Source organism: Hemitrygon akajei, chromosome 9 (genome assembly GCF_048418815.1).
Source record: "Hemitrygon akajei chromosome 9, sHemAka1.3, whole genome shotgun sequence".
Classification (NCBI taxonomy): Eukaryota; Metazoa; Chordata; class Chondrichthyes; order Myliobatiformes; family Dasyatidae; genus Hemitrygon; species Hemitrygon akajei.
This window is the reverse complement of record NC_133132.1, coordinates 20,065,618-20,081,848: the sequence shown is the minus strand read 5'-3', so window position 1 is coordinate 20,081,848 and position 16,231 is coordinate 20,065,618. Positions and strand designations below refer to the sequence as shown.

Here is a 16,231-nt window from a genome sequence, read left to right as displayed (position 1 = left end):
TTCATTACACAGAGAGTAGTAGGGGCCCAGAATGCATTGCCAGGGGAGGCATTGGAGGCAGATAGCACTGGAGTATTTAAGAGACTCTTGGATAGGCACATAAATACGCAGAGAAGGAAGGATCGATGTGAAGGGAAGAGGGATTAGATTGTCAGTGGGTTAATTAGTTTGGCAGAACATTGCGGGCTAAGGGCCCTTCCTGTACTGTTATCAGACAGGAGCAAACCGGAGTTAATAGGGAGCAGCTGTCTTTGGGCAAGTCTACATCTAAAATGCGGGAGACGTTTAGGAGCCAAATGATTAGACAAGGATGACAAGAAATGGGAACCTTGAATGATGAGAGAGGTTATGAACTTACTCAAAAAGGAAGCACATGTAAGCCTAAATCAGACAGGGTCCTTGAGGAATACAGAGATAACAGGAAGGAGCTCAAGCATGTGATTGGAAATGCTAAAAGGAGAAACTCAATGTCCTTAGCAAGTAGGATTAGTGAGAATTCCAAGGCATTTGTACTTAATGTTAAAACAAGGAAAAAAGAGAGGTGGGGAATTTATGGTTAGAGGAGAGGATGTAGACGTCATTCTAAATGAGTACTTAGCATTGGTATTCATCCAGCAGCACTAGCATGCCCTACACCATTGTGAGAACGGTGCTAATATGTGAGAGGATCTTGACATTTGTAAGGGAGGAGCTGAATGCTGGGAGTTTTGAAAAGCAGCCAAGTGGGTAAGTCTCCAGGGGCTGATAGAATATATCCTATGCTATTGCAAGTGATGAGATCAGATTGCTGGGGATGCAATAAAAAGTTCTGCATTCTCACAAGCTACAAGTGAGGTTCCAGACGACTGGAGAGTATCTAACGCTGTTTCTTCCAGAGATAATCCAGGAAATTATAGACCAGTGAGCCTCAAATCACTCAGTAGTGGAGGTGCAATGAAATAAAAGGAATTATAGAGGCATGAGAGAGGAGCTTGCCCAGGTAGACTGGCGGGGATGACGGCAGAGTAGAGGTGGTCGAAGTTTCTGGGAATAATTCACGAGGCACAGGATTGATGTGTCCCACAGAAGTAGTTGTTCTCATATGGTAGGAGTAGGCAACCGTGGCTGACAAGGGAAATGAAGGACCACATAAAAGCCAAAGAAGGGGCATATAAGGCAACAAAAGTGAGTGGGAAGTTGGATGATTGGGAAGTTTTTAAAATCCAACAAAGTAAAAGGGAGGTGAGAGTTGATATTGGACCACTGGAAAATGATGCTGGTGAGGTAGTAATGGGGGACAAAGAAATAGCAGATGAACTTAAAAAGTACTTTGCATCTGTCTTCACTGTGGAAGACACTCGTAGTGTGCCAGAGGTCTGTGAGTGTCAGGGGCAGGAGTGGGCGCCATTGCTATTACAAAGGAAAAAGTGCCCGGCAAACTCAAAGGTCTTAAGGTGGATAAGTCATCTGGACCAGATGGACGACATCCCAGAGTCCTGAGATAGATTGCTGAAGAGATAACAGATGCATTGGTCATGATCTTTCAAGAATCACTTGATTCTGGCAGGGTTCCAGAGGACTGGAAGATTGCCAATGTCAACCCACTCTTTAGGAAGGGAAGAAGTCAAACAAAAGGAAATTCTAGGCCAGTTAGCCTAACCCCAGTGGTTGGGAAAATGTTGGAGTCCATTATTATGGATGAGGTTTCGGAGACTTGGAAAATAATGATAAAATAAGTCAACGTCAACATGATTTCTGTCAAGGGAAATCCTGCCCTGACAAATCTGTTAAGAGTTCAAGTAACAAGCAGGATGGACAATGGAAAGGCAGTGGATGTCATTTACTTGGATTTTCAAAAGGTATGTGATAAGGTGCCACACACAAGGCTGCTTAACAAGACAAAATCCCCATGGCGTTACAGGAAAGATACTGGCATGGACAGAGGAACGGCTGACAGGCAGGGAATAAAGGAGGCCTTTTCTGGTTGGCTGTGGGTGACTAGCGGTGATCCTCAGGGGTCAGTACTGGGACCGCTACTTTTCACATTGTTTGTTGATGATTTGGATAATGGAAATGACGGCTTTGTGGCAAAGTGTGTGGATGATATGAAGATAGGAGGAGGGGTAGGTAGTACTGATGAGGCAATGTGATTGCAGCAGGACACAGACAAATTGGGAGAATTTGCAGAAAAGTGGAAATACAGTGTTGGGAAATGTATGATAATGCATTTTGGTAAAAGGAACAAAAGTGCAGACTATTATCTAAATGGGGAGAAGGTGTAAACATCAGAGGTACAGAGGGACTTATGGGACTCGTGCGAGACTCCCAGAAGGTTAATTTACAGGTTGAATCTGTGGTAAAGAAGGCAAATGCAATGTTGGCATTTATTTCAAGGAGAAAAGAATATAAAAGGTGATAATGCTGAGCCTTTATAAGTCATAGTCAGGCTGCATTTGGAATATTGTCAACAATTTTGGGCTGTATATCTCACAAAAAAATGTGTTGTCATGGAGAGAGTCCAGAGGAGGTTCACGAGAATGAATCCAGGAATGAAGGGCAACATATGAGGAATGTCTGGCAGCTTTGGGCTTGTATTCACTGGAATTTAGAAGAATGCAGGGAGAATCTCATTGAAACCTAGCAAATGTTGAAAAGACTAGATAGAGTGGATGTGGAGAGGATGTTTCCTATGATGGGGGTATCCACAACTTGAGGGCACAGCCTCAAAATTGAGGGGCGACACTTTAGAACAGGGAAATTTTTTAGCCAGAGAGTAGCTCTGCCACAGACTGTGGTGGGGGTGGAAGACCGTGGGTAAATTTGAAACGAAAATTAATAGTTTCCTGATCGGTCAGGGTAAAGGTTATGGTGAGAAGGCAGGTGTACAGGGTTGAGTGGGATCCAGGATCAGCCATGATAGAATTGCGGAATAGACTCGTTGGGCTGAATGGCCTAATTCTGTTCCTATGTCTTATGGCATGGGAGCCGCCCTCAGTGCTTGCTGTGTTATGTTTGGCTGCAGACTGCTGTGGGGCTCGTGGACTCAGAGACCTGGACTTTGTTCTTTTTTTGTGTGACAGTTTTATCGCTGTGTTGTGTGTGCCTCGTGCAGTGCAGATGGTGGTCTCGGTCACAGTGAGGACGAAGTCTCGGGCTGCGATGTGGTCGTGCAGGGGAGATGAACTGGAGTCAGTGCTGCCCTCCAGAGTTCACTTGGCTGTATTGCATCCGACTGGAGACTGCTCATGGGGACTCAGACAAACTACGTTTTTCCTGTATGGGTGTATTACACTGTTATCTTATATCTGCTATCCTCCAAGAGGACCACAACCTTGTCGTGGTTTGGAGGCCTGTGGCTGGAGTCAGGATTTTTCCTTTAGCTGGTGTCAATGCCAAACAGATCAAAGGGTAGAGGCCAGATTAAGAGAGGTCCATTGATCCTCCAGATTTGGAGGTTCATCTCAGGCTAACAACCCTGACTAGTTAAACAAAACTGTTTCAGAAACAGCAGTGAAGAATCCTTATAGATCTGTGTACGACAGGATTCCTGAGTCTCTATCTGGGACTTGCATGACTGACAGTAAACCGAGAGGAAGCTACTGACAAAATGAAAGAAGCCATGCACTTTGCTAGAAATGGAGGATCTTCACTGTTGCCTTAATCGCCAGTGGTGTAATGGGCAAAAGAAAAAGAATATGTGCTATGTGTGCCTTGTGTTGTGCGTGACTGTTGTGCACCTAGGCCCTGGAGTAACTTCTGTTTGGCTGCATTCCTGGGTATTCATGTATGGCTGAATGACAATGAAACTGGGACTTGAACTTGGTAGGAAGCAGCTGCAGAGGATTTAGAGACATTTGAAAAAACAAGGTCTGATTAGGGACAGTCAGCATGGCTTTGTGAGGGCATTTCATGAGTTGCAAATTTGAGGAGGTGATAAGAGATTGATATGGGTAGGGCAGTTACCTATATGGACCTTAGTACGTCAAGATATGCTGATCTAGAAGGTTAAGCTGCCGAGGATCCATGGTTACGTGACAATTTGGATTAAGAATTGACATGCCCACAGAAGGCAGAATGCAGTGGTACAAGGGTGTTATTCTGACTGGAGATCCATCACAGTGATCTGTGCCCGACAGTGATCTGTGATCCATGACGGTGATCTGTGATCCATGACAGTGATCTGTGATCCATGACAGTGATCTGTGCTCCACAGTGATCTGTGATCCATGATCAGTGATCTGTGATCCATGACAGTGATCTGTGCTCCACAGTGATCTGTGATCCATGATGGAGATCTGTGATCCATGACGGTGATCTGTGATCCATGACAGTGATCTGTGATCCATGACAGTGATCTGTGATCCACAGTGATCTGTGATCCATGATGGTGATCTGTGATCCATGACTGTGATCTGTGATCCATGACAGTGATCTGTGCTCCAGTGATCTGTGATCCATGACAGTGATCTGTGATCCATGACCAGTGATCTGTGATCCATGACGGTGACCTGTGATCCATGATGGTGATCTGTGATCCATGACAGTGATCTGTGCTCCAGTGATCTGTGATCCATGACAGTGATCTGTGATCCATGATGGTGATCTGTGATCCATGACAGTGATCTGTGATCCATGACAGTGATCTGTGCTCCACAGTGATCTGTGATCCATGACAGTGATCTGTGCTCCACAGTGATCTGTGATCCATGACAGTGATCTGTGATCTATGACAGTGATCTGTGATCCATGACCAGTGATCTGTGATCCATGACAGTGATCTGTGCTCCACAGTGATCTGTGATCCATGATCCATGACAGTGATCTGTGATCCATGACGGTGATCTGTGATCCATGACAGTGATCTGTGCTCCACGACAGTGATCTGTGCTCCACAGTGATCTGTGATCCATGACGGTGATCTGTGCTCCACAGTGATCTGTGATCCATGACGGTGATCTGTGATCCATGACGGTGATCTGTGATCCATGACAGTGATCTGTGATCCACAGTGATCTGTGATCCATGACAGTGATCTGTGATCCATGACGGTGATCTGTGATCCACAGTGATCTGTGATCCATGACAGTGATCTGTGATCCATGACAGTGATCTGTGATCTATGACAGTGATCTGTGAACCATGACAGTGATCTGTGATCTATGACGGTGATCTGTGATCCATGACGGTGATCTGTGCTCCAAGTGATCTGTGATCTATGACAGTGATCTGTGATCCATGACAGTGATCTGTGATCCAAGTGATCTGTGATCCATGACGGTGATCTGTGATCCATGACGGTGATCTGTGATCTATGACAGTGATCTGTGATCCATGACAGTGATCTGTGCTCCAAGTGATTTGTGATCCATGACAGTGATCTGTGATCCATGACGGTGATCTGTGCTCCAAGTGATCTGTGATCCATGACGTTGATCTGTGCTCCATGACGGTGATCTGTGCTCCAAGTGATCTGTGATCCATGACAGTGATCTGTGATCTATGACAGTGATCTGTGATCCATGACGGTGATCTGTGATCCATGACAGTGATCTGTGATCCATGACCAGTGTGATCTGTGCTCCATGACAGTGATCTGTGCTCCACAGTGATCTGTGATCCATGACGGTGATCTGTGCTCCACAGTGATCTGTGATCTATGACGGTGATCTGTGATCCATGACGGTGATCTGTGATCCATGACAGTGATCGGTGCTCCACAGTGATCTGTGATCCATGACGGTGATCTGTGCTCCACAGTGATCTGTGATCCATGACCAGTGCGATCTGTGCACCACAGTGATCTGTGATCTACGACCAGTGCGATCTGTGCTCCACAGTGATCTGTGATCTACGACCAGTGCGATCTGTGCTCCACAGTGATCTGTGATCCATGACCAGTGCGATCTGTGCTCCACAGTGATCTGTGATCTACGACCAGTGCGATCTGTGCTCCACAGTGATCTGTGATCCATGACGGTGATCTGTGATCCATGTCAGTGATCGGTGATCCATGACGGTGATCTGTGCTCCACAGTGATCTGTGATCCATGACCAGTGCGATCTGTGCTCCACAGTGATCTGTGATCTACGACCAGTGCGATCTGTGCTCCACAGTGATCTGTGATCTACGACCAGTGCGATCTGTGCTCCACAGTGATCTGTGATCCATGACCAGTGCGATCTGTGCTCCACAGTGATCTGTGATCTACGACCAGTGCAATCTGTGCTCCACAGTGATCTGTGATCCATGACGGTGATCTGTGATCCATGATGGTGATCTGTGCTCCACAGTGATCTGTGATCCATGACAGTGATCTGTGATCCATGACAGTGATCTGTGCTCCACAGTGATCTGTGATCCATGACAGTGATCTGTGATCCATGACAGTGATCTGTGCTCCACAGTGATCTGTGATCCATGACAGTGATCTGTGCTCCACAGTGATCTGTGATCCATGATCCATGACGGTGATCTGTGATCCATGACCAGTTTGATCTGTGCTCCATGACAGTGATCTGTGATCCATGACGGTGATCTGTGATCCATGACCAGTGTGATCTGTGATCCATGACCAGTGTGATCTGTGGTCCACAGTGATCTGTGATCCATGACGGTGATCTGTGATCCATGACAGTGATCTGTGATCCATGACAGTGATCTGTGCTCCACAGTGATCTGTGATCCATGACAGTGATCTGTGCTCCACAGTGATCTGTGATCCATGATGGAGATCTGTGATCCATGACGGTGATCTGTGATCCATGACAGTGATCTGTGATCCATGACAGTGATCTGTGATCCACAGTGATCTGTGATCCATGATGGTGATCTGTGATCCATGACTGTGATCTGTGATCCATGACAGTGATCTGTGCTCCAGTGATCTGTGATCCATGACAGTGATCTGTGATCCATGACCAGTGATCTGTGATCCATGACGGTGACCTGTGATCCATGATGGTGATCTGTGATCCATGACAGTGATCTGTGCTCCAGTGATCTGTGATCCATGACAGTGATCTGTGATCCATGATGGTGATCTGTGATCCATGACAGTGATCTGTGATCCATGACAGTGATCTGTGCTCCACAGTGATCTGTGATCCATGACAGTGATCTGTGATCCATGACAGTGATCTGTGATCCATGACCAGTGATCTGTGATCCATGACAGTGATCTGTGCTCCACAGTGATCTGTGATCCATGATCCATGACAGTGATCTGTGCTCCACAGTGATCTGTGATCCATGACGGTGATCTGTGATCCATGACAGTGATCTGTGCTCCACGACAGTGATCTGTGCTCCACAGTGATCTGTGATCCATGATGGTGATCTGTGATCCATGACGGTGATCTGTGCTCCACAGTGATCTGTGATCCATGACGGTGATCTGTGATCCATGACGGTGATCTGTGCTCCACAGTGATCTGTGATCCATGACAGTGATCTGTGATCCACAGTGATCTGTGATCCATGACAGTGATCTGTGATCCATGACGGTGATCTGTGATCCACAGTGATCTGTGATCCATGACGGTGATCTGTGATCCATGACAGTGATCTGTGCTCCAGTGATCTGTGATCCATGACAGTGATCTGTGATCCATGACCAGTGATCTGTGATCCATGACAGTGATCAGTGCCCGACAGTGATCTGTGATCCATGACAGTGATCTGTGCCCGACAGTGATCTGTGATCCATGACGGTGATCTGTGATCCATGACCAGTGATCTGTGAACCACAGTGATCTGTGATCCATGACAGTGATCTGTGATCCATGACAGTGATCTGTGCTCCATGACGGTGATCTGTCATCCATGACAGTGATCTGTGCTCCAAGTGATCTGTGATCTATGACAGTGATCTGTGATCCATGACAGTGATCTGTGATCTATGACAGTGATCTGTGAACCATGACAGTGATCTGTGATCTATGACGGTGATCTGTGATCCATGACGGTGATCTGTGCTCCAAGTGATCTGTGATCTATGACAGTGATCTGTGATCCATGACAGTGATCTGTGATCCATGACAGTGATCTGTGATCCAAGTGATCTGTGATCCATGACGGTGATCTGTGATCCATGACGGTGATCTGTGATCTATGACAGTGATCTGTGATCCATGACAGTGATCTGTGCTCCAAGTGATTTGTGATCCATGACAGTGATCTGTGATCCATGACGGTGATCTGTGCTCCAAGTGATCTGTGATCCATGACGTTGATCTGTGCTCCATGACGGTGATCTGTGCTCCAAGTGATCTGTGATCCATGACAGTGATCTGTGATCTATGACAGTGATCTGTGATCCATGACGGTGATCTGTGATCCATGACAGTGATCTGTGATCCATGACCAGTGTGATCTGTGCTCCATGACAGTGATCTGTGCTCCACAGTGATCTGTGATCCATGACGGTGATCTGTGCTCCACAGTGATCTGTGATCTATGACGGTGATCTGTGATCCATGACGGTGATCTGTGATCCATGACAGTGATCGGTGCTCCACAGTGATCTGTGATCCATGACGGTGATCTGTGCTCCACAGTGATCTGTGATCCATGACCAGTGTGATCTGTGCACCACAGTGATCTGTGATCTACGACCAGTGCGATCTGTGCTCCACAGTGATCTGTGATCTACGACCAGTGCGATCTGTGCTCCACAGTGATCTGTGATCCATGACCAGTGCGATCTGTGCTCCACAGTGATCTGTGATCTACGACCAGTGCGATCTGTGCTCCACAGTGATCTGTGATCCATGACAGTGATCGGTGATCCATGACGGTGATCTGTGCTCCACAGTGATCTGTGATCCATGACCAGTGCGATCTGTGCTCCACAGTGATCTGTGATCTACGACCAGTGCAATCTGTGCTCCACAGTGATCTGTGATCCATGACGGTGATCTGTGATCCATGATGGTGATCTGTGCTCCACAGTGATCTGTGATCCATGACAGTGATCTGTGATCCATGACAGTGATCTGTGCTCCACAGTGATCTGTGATCCATGACAGTGATCTGTGCTCCACAGTGATCTGTGATCCATGATCCATGACGGTGATCTGTGATCCATGACCAGTTTGATCTGTGCTCCATGACAGTGATCTGTGATCCATGACGGTGATCTGTGATCCATAACCAGTGTGATCTGTGATCCATGACCAGTGTGATCTGTGGTCCACAGTGATCTGTGATCCATGACGGTGATCTGTGATCCATGACAGTGATCTGTGCTCCACAGTGATCTGTGATCCATGATCCATGACGGTGATCTGTGATCCATGACCAGTTTGATCTGTGCTCCATGACAGTGATCTGTGATCCATGACGGTGATCTGTGATCCATGACCAGTGTGATCTGTGATCCATGACCAGTGTGATCTGTGATCCACAGTGATCTGTGATCCATGACGGTGATCTGTGATCCATGACAGTGATCGGTGATCCACAGTGATCTGTGATCCATGACGGTGATCTGTGCTCCACAGTGATCTGTGATCCATGACCAGTGCGATCTGTGCTCCACAGTGATCTGTGATCTACGACCAGTGCGATCTGTGCTCCACAGTGATCTGTGATCTACGACCAGTGCGATCTGTGCTCCACAGTGATCTGTGATCCATGACCAGTGCGATCTGTGCTCCACAGTGATCTGTGATCTACGACCAGTGCGATCTGTGCTCCACAGTGATCTGTGATCCATGACAGTGATCTGTGATCCATGATGGTGATCTGTGCTCCACAGTGATCTGTGAACCACAGTGATCTGTGATCCATGACAGTGATCTGTGATCCATGACAGTGATCTGTGCTCCACAGTGATCTGTGATCCATGACAGTGATCTGTGATCCATGACAGTGATCTGTGCTCCACAGTGATCTGTGATCCATGATCCATGACAGTGATCTGTGATCCATGACAGTGATCTGTGCTCCACAGTGATCTGTGATCCATGACGATGATCTGTGATCCATGATGGTGATCTGTGCTCCACAGTGATCTGTGATCCATGACAGTGATCTGTGATCCACAGTGATCTGTGCTCCATGACGGTGATCTGTTCTCCACAGTGATCTGTGATCCATGACCAGTGCGATCTGTGCTCCACAGTGATCTGTTTTCTACGACCAGTGCGATCTGTGCTCCACAGTGATCTGTGATCTACGACCAGTGCGATCTGTGCTCCACAGTGATCTGTGATCTACGACCAGTGCGATCTGTGCTCCACAGTGATCTGTGATCCATGACGGTGATCTGTGATCCATGATGGTGATCTGTGCTCCACAGTGATCTGTGATCCATGACAGTGATCTGTGCTCCATGACGGTGATCTGTGCTCCACAGTGATCTGTGATCCATGACCAGTGCGATCTGTGCTCCACAGTGATCTATGATCTACGACCAATGCGATCTGTGCTCCACAGTGATCTGTGATCTACGACCAGTGCGATCTGTGCTCCACAGTGATCTGTGATCTACGACCAGTGCGATCTGTGCTCCACAGTGATCTGTGATCCATGACCAGTGCGATCTGTGCTCCACAGTGATCTGTGATCTACGACCAGTGCGATCTGTGCTCCACAGTGATCTGTGATCCATGACGGTGATCTGTGATCCATGATGGTGATCTGTGCTCCACAGTGATCTGTGAACCACAGTGATCTGTGATCCACAGTGATCTGTGATCCATGACAGTGATCTGTGCTCCACAGTGATCTGTGATCCATGATCCATGACGGTGATCTGTGATCCATGACAGTGATCTGTGCTCCACAGTGATCTGTGATCCATGATCCATGACGGTGATCTGTGATCCATGACCAGTTTGATCTGTGCTCCATGACAGTGATCTGTGATCCATGACGGTGATCTGTGATCCATGACCAGTGTGATCTGTGATCCACAGTGATCTGTGCTCCATGACCAGTGTGATCTGTGCTGGGATGTCTGTGTTTGTGAAATATATAATGACTTGGATGAAAATGTAGATGGATGGGTTTGTATGTCTGCAGACAACATGAAGACTGGTGGAGTTGTGCATAGCGTAGAGGTCTATCAAAGCAGAGAGCATGATATAGCTCAGTTACAGATGTGATCAGAGAAATGCAAACGGAGTTTTATCCAAACTATTCTGAGGTGGGAAGTCAAAAGTAAAGGGTAAGTACACATTTAACCAGAGCATCCTTAACAGTATTGATGTACAGGCAGACATTGGGGACTGCTTCTTAACTCATTGAAAATGGTCAAGTGAATCAGATAGGATTGTAAAGGAAGCATATAGCATGCTTGCCTTCTTTGGTTGTACAGTGGCCAGGAAGTCATGTTGTAGCTTGTTCTGGCTGCGTTTAGAGCATTATGTGCAATTCTGATTACACCATTATAGAAAGGCTTTGGAGAGAGTGATGATGATGTTTTACCAGGATGCTGTCTGGATGAGAGGGGATGTGTGGGCTATCTACCTATCTATCTATCATCTATCTATTTGCTTTTAAACACAGAATAATAGGTGCCTGAAACAAATGGTAGCGGAGGCAGATATAACTGCATTTTGGAGGGCTTTAGATAGACGCAGGGAATGGAGGGATATGAATCATAAACAAGAAGGGATTTAGTTTATTTCGGCAATATGTTCGGTGCTGGGCTAAGTGCCTTTCCTGTGCTGTACTGTTCAATGCACTGGAGCACCCCCAGAGGTTTCCTATAGTAATACTCTGTTGAATGTGAGGAAATCGCAGAACAGTAAGGAGTCGGGGAAGGAGAGGACATCTTTCTCTCCAAGATCCATCCCTCTGCTGTTAGAACACATCTTACAACTCACTCCCCAAGGGATGACCATGCTACTGATGCCATCAGGATCCACTGAGCACAGGAAACAGCTTCTGATGATCCACCATGCTAACCACATTCAGTGAGTGGAAGAATTTTCTCCTGATGAGAAGGTCAAAGCTCAAGTCAAGTTCTTTATTATTGCAGGAGTGGAGTTACTGTGAGTAGGAGCATGCAATTAACAGTGACATATACCTGTTAGAAGCAAATGAATATCAGACATACCATCAAGGTGTTTGTTTTAAGGCTGTGGAGGGAACTAAGTAAAATGAACAAAATGTCTAAGTGGTGAGTGTGACGTTCCAATAGCAAAGGACCCATTTAAAAAGATGCCATCTATTCTGCACAGCAGTAAATCTACTAACCACACTTCTACTAGTCATCATGACAATTTCAAATGTGAAACAAATATTTTTATGATAAAGATCAGATAAATAAAATCAGATATAAATTGTTTAAAAGAATGTACCTCAGTTAAATTTAAAGTAGAAACTAAATTACAAGTAGATGTTTGTTACCTTGGGAAGCACTGTCGAAGGATTTAATTAGCGTTTTGACGGTTGGGGATGGTTCAGAGGATGTGGATGATCTGCGACTCAGGCCCATACCTTGTCTTAAAGCAGCAAGGTCTCGCTCTACAGCATTCATGTAATTGTACATTCGCCCTCGCTCTTCATCTTGCCTAAAGATCATATTTATTGATACCATTAATTTTCTCGTTTATAAAACAACCTGTAGCTTTTCAAACAGACATTTAACAACAAACTGCTTTATTCTCAATAATGTTTGTTGATATGAAATTCTGCTTGTGGGTGACTTCATGTATTCCGGACTCTAAGTAGTGTGTGTGATATCAACTGTATCATACAGGGAGGGAGTTCCAGATGTAGCTTTCAGCAGTTTTTCACACTGTATCAAGGACATGGTGATGAAGGAGTCCAGGCACTATTGATGAAGCAGCTATCTGGGCAAATACTACGTCAACTCTATGAAAAGCTGTAAACAGAGCTGCAATCAATTAACAATCAGAGGGAAGATTATTGAGGAAGCAGCTAAATGTAGTTGTCCAAAGTGAAAGTCGAAATCAAGTTTATCATCTGCACACGTACATGTAGAAATGCAATGAGAAATTTGCAGTATCACATAGCATCAGCTAAGCATTCACAAGAAAAAAAACAGTTTTTACAAAAAGAAACAATTAGAATAAAACGACTAAAATTGGCAAAGAAGCATTGACCGTGTGGATAGTCAGAGGCTTTTCCCCAGGGCTGAAATGGCTGCCACTCTGATGAAGAGTCTCAGCCCGAAACGTCGACAGTGCTTCTTCCTATAGATGCTGCCTGGCCTGCTGCGTTCCACTAGCATTTTGTGTGTGTTGCTTGGATTTCCAGCATCTGCAGATTTCCTCGTGTTTGCTAAAGTAGGGACATGTTCGGCACAACTTTGTGGGCCGAAGGGCCTGTGTTGTGCTGTAGGTTTTCTACGTTTACAATGCAAATCTGGTCATAGTGTTGCTATACTGAGGTAGTGACTTAGGTCATACTGGTTGTTTCCATAACAATGATTGAAGGGAAGTAGATGTTTTTGAATGTGGTGGTGAGAGACTTCAGACTTCTGTACTTCCTACCCAACGGTATTTGCATGGCCCGGATGGGTGGGGGTCCCCGATGCAGATACTACTGATGGTGGGGAGGGATGGGCCTATTATCCTGAGGAACAGCTTGGATGAATAGCCTCCATCAACTATATTCCATACTAGTTGTGATCCCAGCCACTAGAGATTTCCTATTCCATCCTACTGACAAGGCTCTCTGATGGCACACTCTGTTAAATGCTGTCTTGACATCTCTCTCCGCTTTATTAATGGTCTTCAGAAAATCTAGATATATCAGCTCCATTCCCACCTACCATGTCGGTAATTAGAATCCTAGTGACAAAGGTACAGACCATGGAAAGAGAGCCTTTCACCTGTTGAGTTCATACCAACCATCAACCAACTGTTTCAACACTCATCTTACCCAAACCCATTTTATTCTTAAATTCCAAAATCAGGTTTATTATCACTAACATATATCATGAAATTGTTGTTTTGTGGCTGCAGTACAGTACAATACTTAAAAAATACAGTAAGTTACAATAAGAAATTTAAAAAAGGGTAAAAAGAGAGCAAAAAAGTGATAGATAGATAGATAGATACTTTATTCATCCCCATGGGGAAATTCAACTTTTTTTCCAATGTCCCATACACTTGTTGTAGCAAAACTAATTACATACAATACTTAACTCAGTAAAAAATATGATATGCATCTAAATCACTATCTCAAAAAGCATTAATAATAGCTTATTAATAATAATTATAATAATGGTCCGTTCAGAAACCTGATGGCGGAGGGGAAGCAGCTGTTCCTAAAATACTTAATACATCACTTCAAGATTCTATACCTTTCTCCTGATAGTGGCAATAAGAAGAGGTCATGTCTTGGATGGTTGGGGTACTTAATGATAGATGCTGCCTTCTTGACGCATCGCCTACTGAAGGTGTCCTCCATTGTAAGGAGGAAGGAGGCTACTACACACCATCAACCTTTCCCTACCAGTTTAAGAAGTATTATCTCAAAGGTACTGATCTCTGGGTTACTTTCAGTGCCACATAATAGCGAGGATAAGAATAGAAGTATATGGCAAGTGAATGTGGGGCTGAAAAATTTGAGCAGGAATTAGGATATTTGGACCAATGAAATCCCTTCTGGGGTAGGGATGACCTGTACAAAAGGTTATAGAAGCATAGAAAACCTATAGCACAATACAGGCTCTTCAGACCACAATGCTGTGCTGAACATGTACTTATTCTAGAAATTACCTAGGGTTACCCATAGCCCTCTATTTTGCTAAGCTCCATGTGCCTATCCAGGAGTCTCTTAAAAGACCCTATCGTATCTGCCTTCACCACCATCGCCGGCAGCCCATTCCATGCACTCACCACTCTCTGCGTAAAAATTTTGCCCCTGACATCTCCTCTGAACCTACTTCCAAGCACCTTAAAACTCTGCCCTCTTGTGTTAGCCATTTCAGCCCTGGGAAAGAGCCTCTGACTATCCACACAATCAATGCCTCTCATCATCTTATACACCTCTATCAGGTCACCTCTCAACCTCCGTCGCTCCTAAGAAAAAAGGCCGAGTTCACTCAACCTATTCTCACAGGGCATGTTCCCCAATCCTTGTAAATCTCCTCTGCACCCTTTCTATAGTTTCCACATCCTTCCTGTAGTGAGGCAACCAGATCTGAGCGCAGTACTCCAAGTGGAGTATTGTTCTACCTGAACTGGAGGGGGAGCCAATATTCTGGCGGACAGATTTGTGTTGTTAACGTCTAGTGTTTCTAGTGTCCTAACAGCAACACAGAGACAAAGGAACAGATTTTAGCAGCAAGTTGAAAGGACAGGAGAAGTGGGAGAGTAATGAAAGTCTTTAGGATTACATCTAATTTATTTCAATGCATAAAGTCTTACAGGTAAGGCAGAGGATGGATAGGTATGTGGGATTGCGAAACTCTAGCCATCATGGTTAAGGGAGGAACAGGAGTATTGAAGTTGGGAGGTTATGTTGGAGTTGTACAAGACTTGGAAGTATTGTTTTCCTTTTTGATCACAATGCTAGAGGAGAGACGTTATTAGAACAAGTGTAAATAAGAATCACAAGGACGTTTCCATGACTTGATGGAATGAGTTAAAAGGCGAAGCTCCATAGTCGAGGAGTTTTTTTCCCTTGAAGTGTAGGAAAATGAAAGATGATCTTGTGGAGAGGTATAAAATCATGACGTGCATAGAAAGAGTGAACGTGTTCAGTCTTTCACTCAGCGTTAGGCAATCTAGAACTAGAGAGCACAGAGGAGAGATCTAATAGGGACTAGAGGTGCAACTATTTTTTAAATATACAGAGGGTGGTAAGTATACGGAATGAGCTGTTAGAGGAAATGTTTGATTAGACAATTTTTCAAGACACTTGGATTGGTATATGGAAGGAAAAAGTTGAGAAGGATCTAAGTCAAGCATGGAGAAACAGGACGAGCTTGGATGGGTATCTTGGGCAGTGTGGGGTAAAGGGCCTTGTTCCACGCCTCACAACTTTATGGCTGAGATTTTACCCCTCACCGACACATCAAAGGTGAGGAGTAGAATCTCAAAGTTATAACTTAACAACCAGCCTAATTTGTAACCTGGGAATAAACTTCAGTATCCAGGGAAACCCAGCTGATCACAGGGACAACGTCAGATTGCACAGAGGTAGAACTGAAGATCAGGATCGACCGGAGTTGCTGGGGCTGTGAGATAACAGTTCCACTAGCTGCATCACCGTGCTTTTGCAAATAACTTAAAAACTTAAAGCATCTACCAGATTTCTCAAAATCAT

The 16,231-nt window shown here is 45.1% G+C and overlaps 1 protein-coding gene across 5 annotated transcripts in view; it reads right to left on the bottom strand.

Annotated features, from left to right (window-relative positions):
* specc1la (sperm antigen with calponin homology and coiled-coil domains 1-like a) overlaps positions 1–16,231 on the bottom strand; it is a 257,566-nt gene that overhangs the window by 134,407 nt on the left and 106,928 nt on the right. For all 5 annotated transcript variants that reach the window (XM_073055575.1, XM_073055574.1, XM_073055576.1 and 2 more), the window contains one exon: positions 12,338–12,501. In XM_073055575.1, the coding sequence (XP_072911676.1) occupies positions 12,338–12,501 (164 nt within the window). The remainder of the gene's footprint in view (positions 1–12,337; positions 12,502–16,231) is intronic.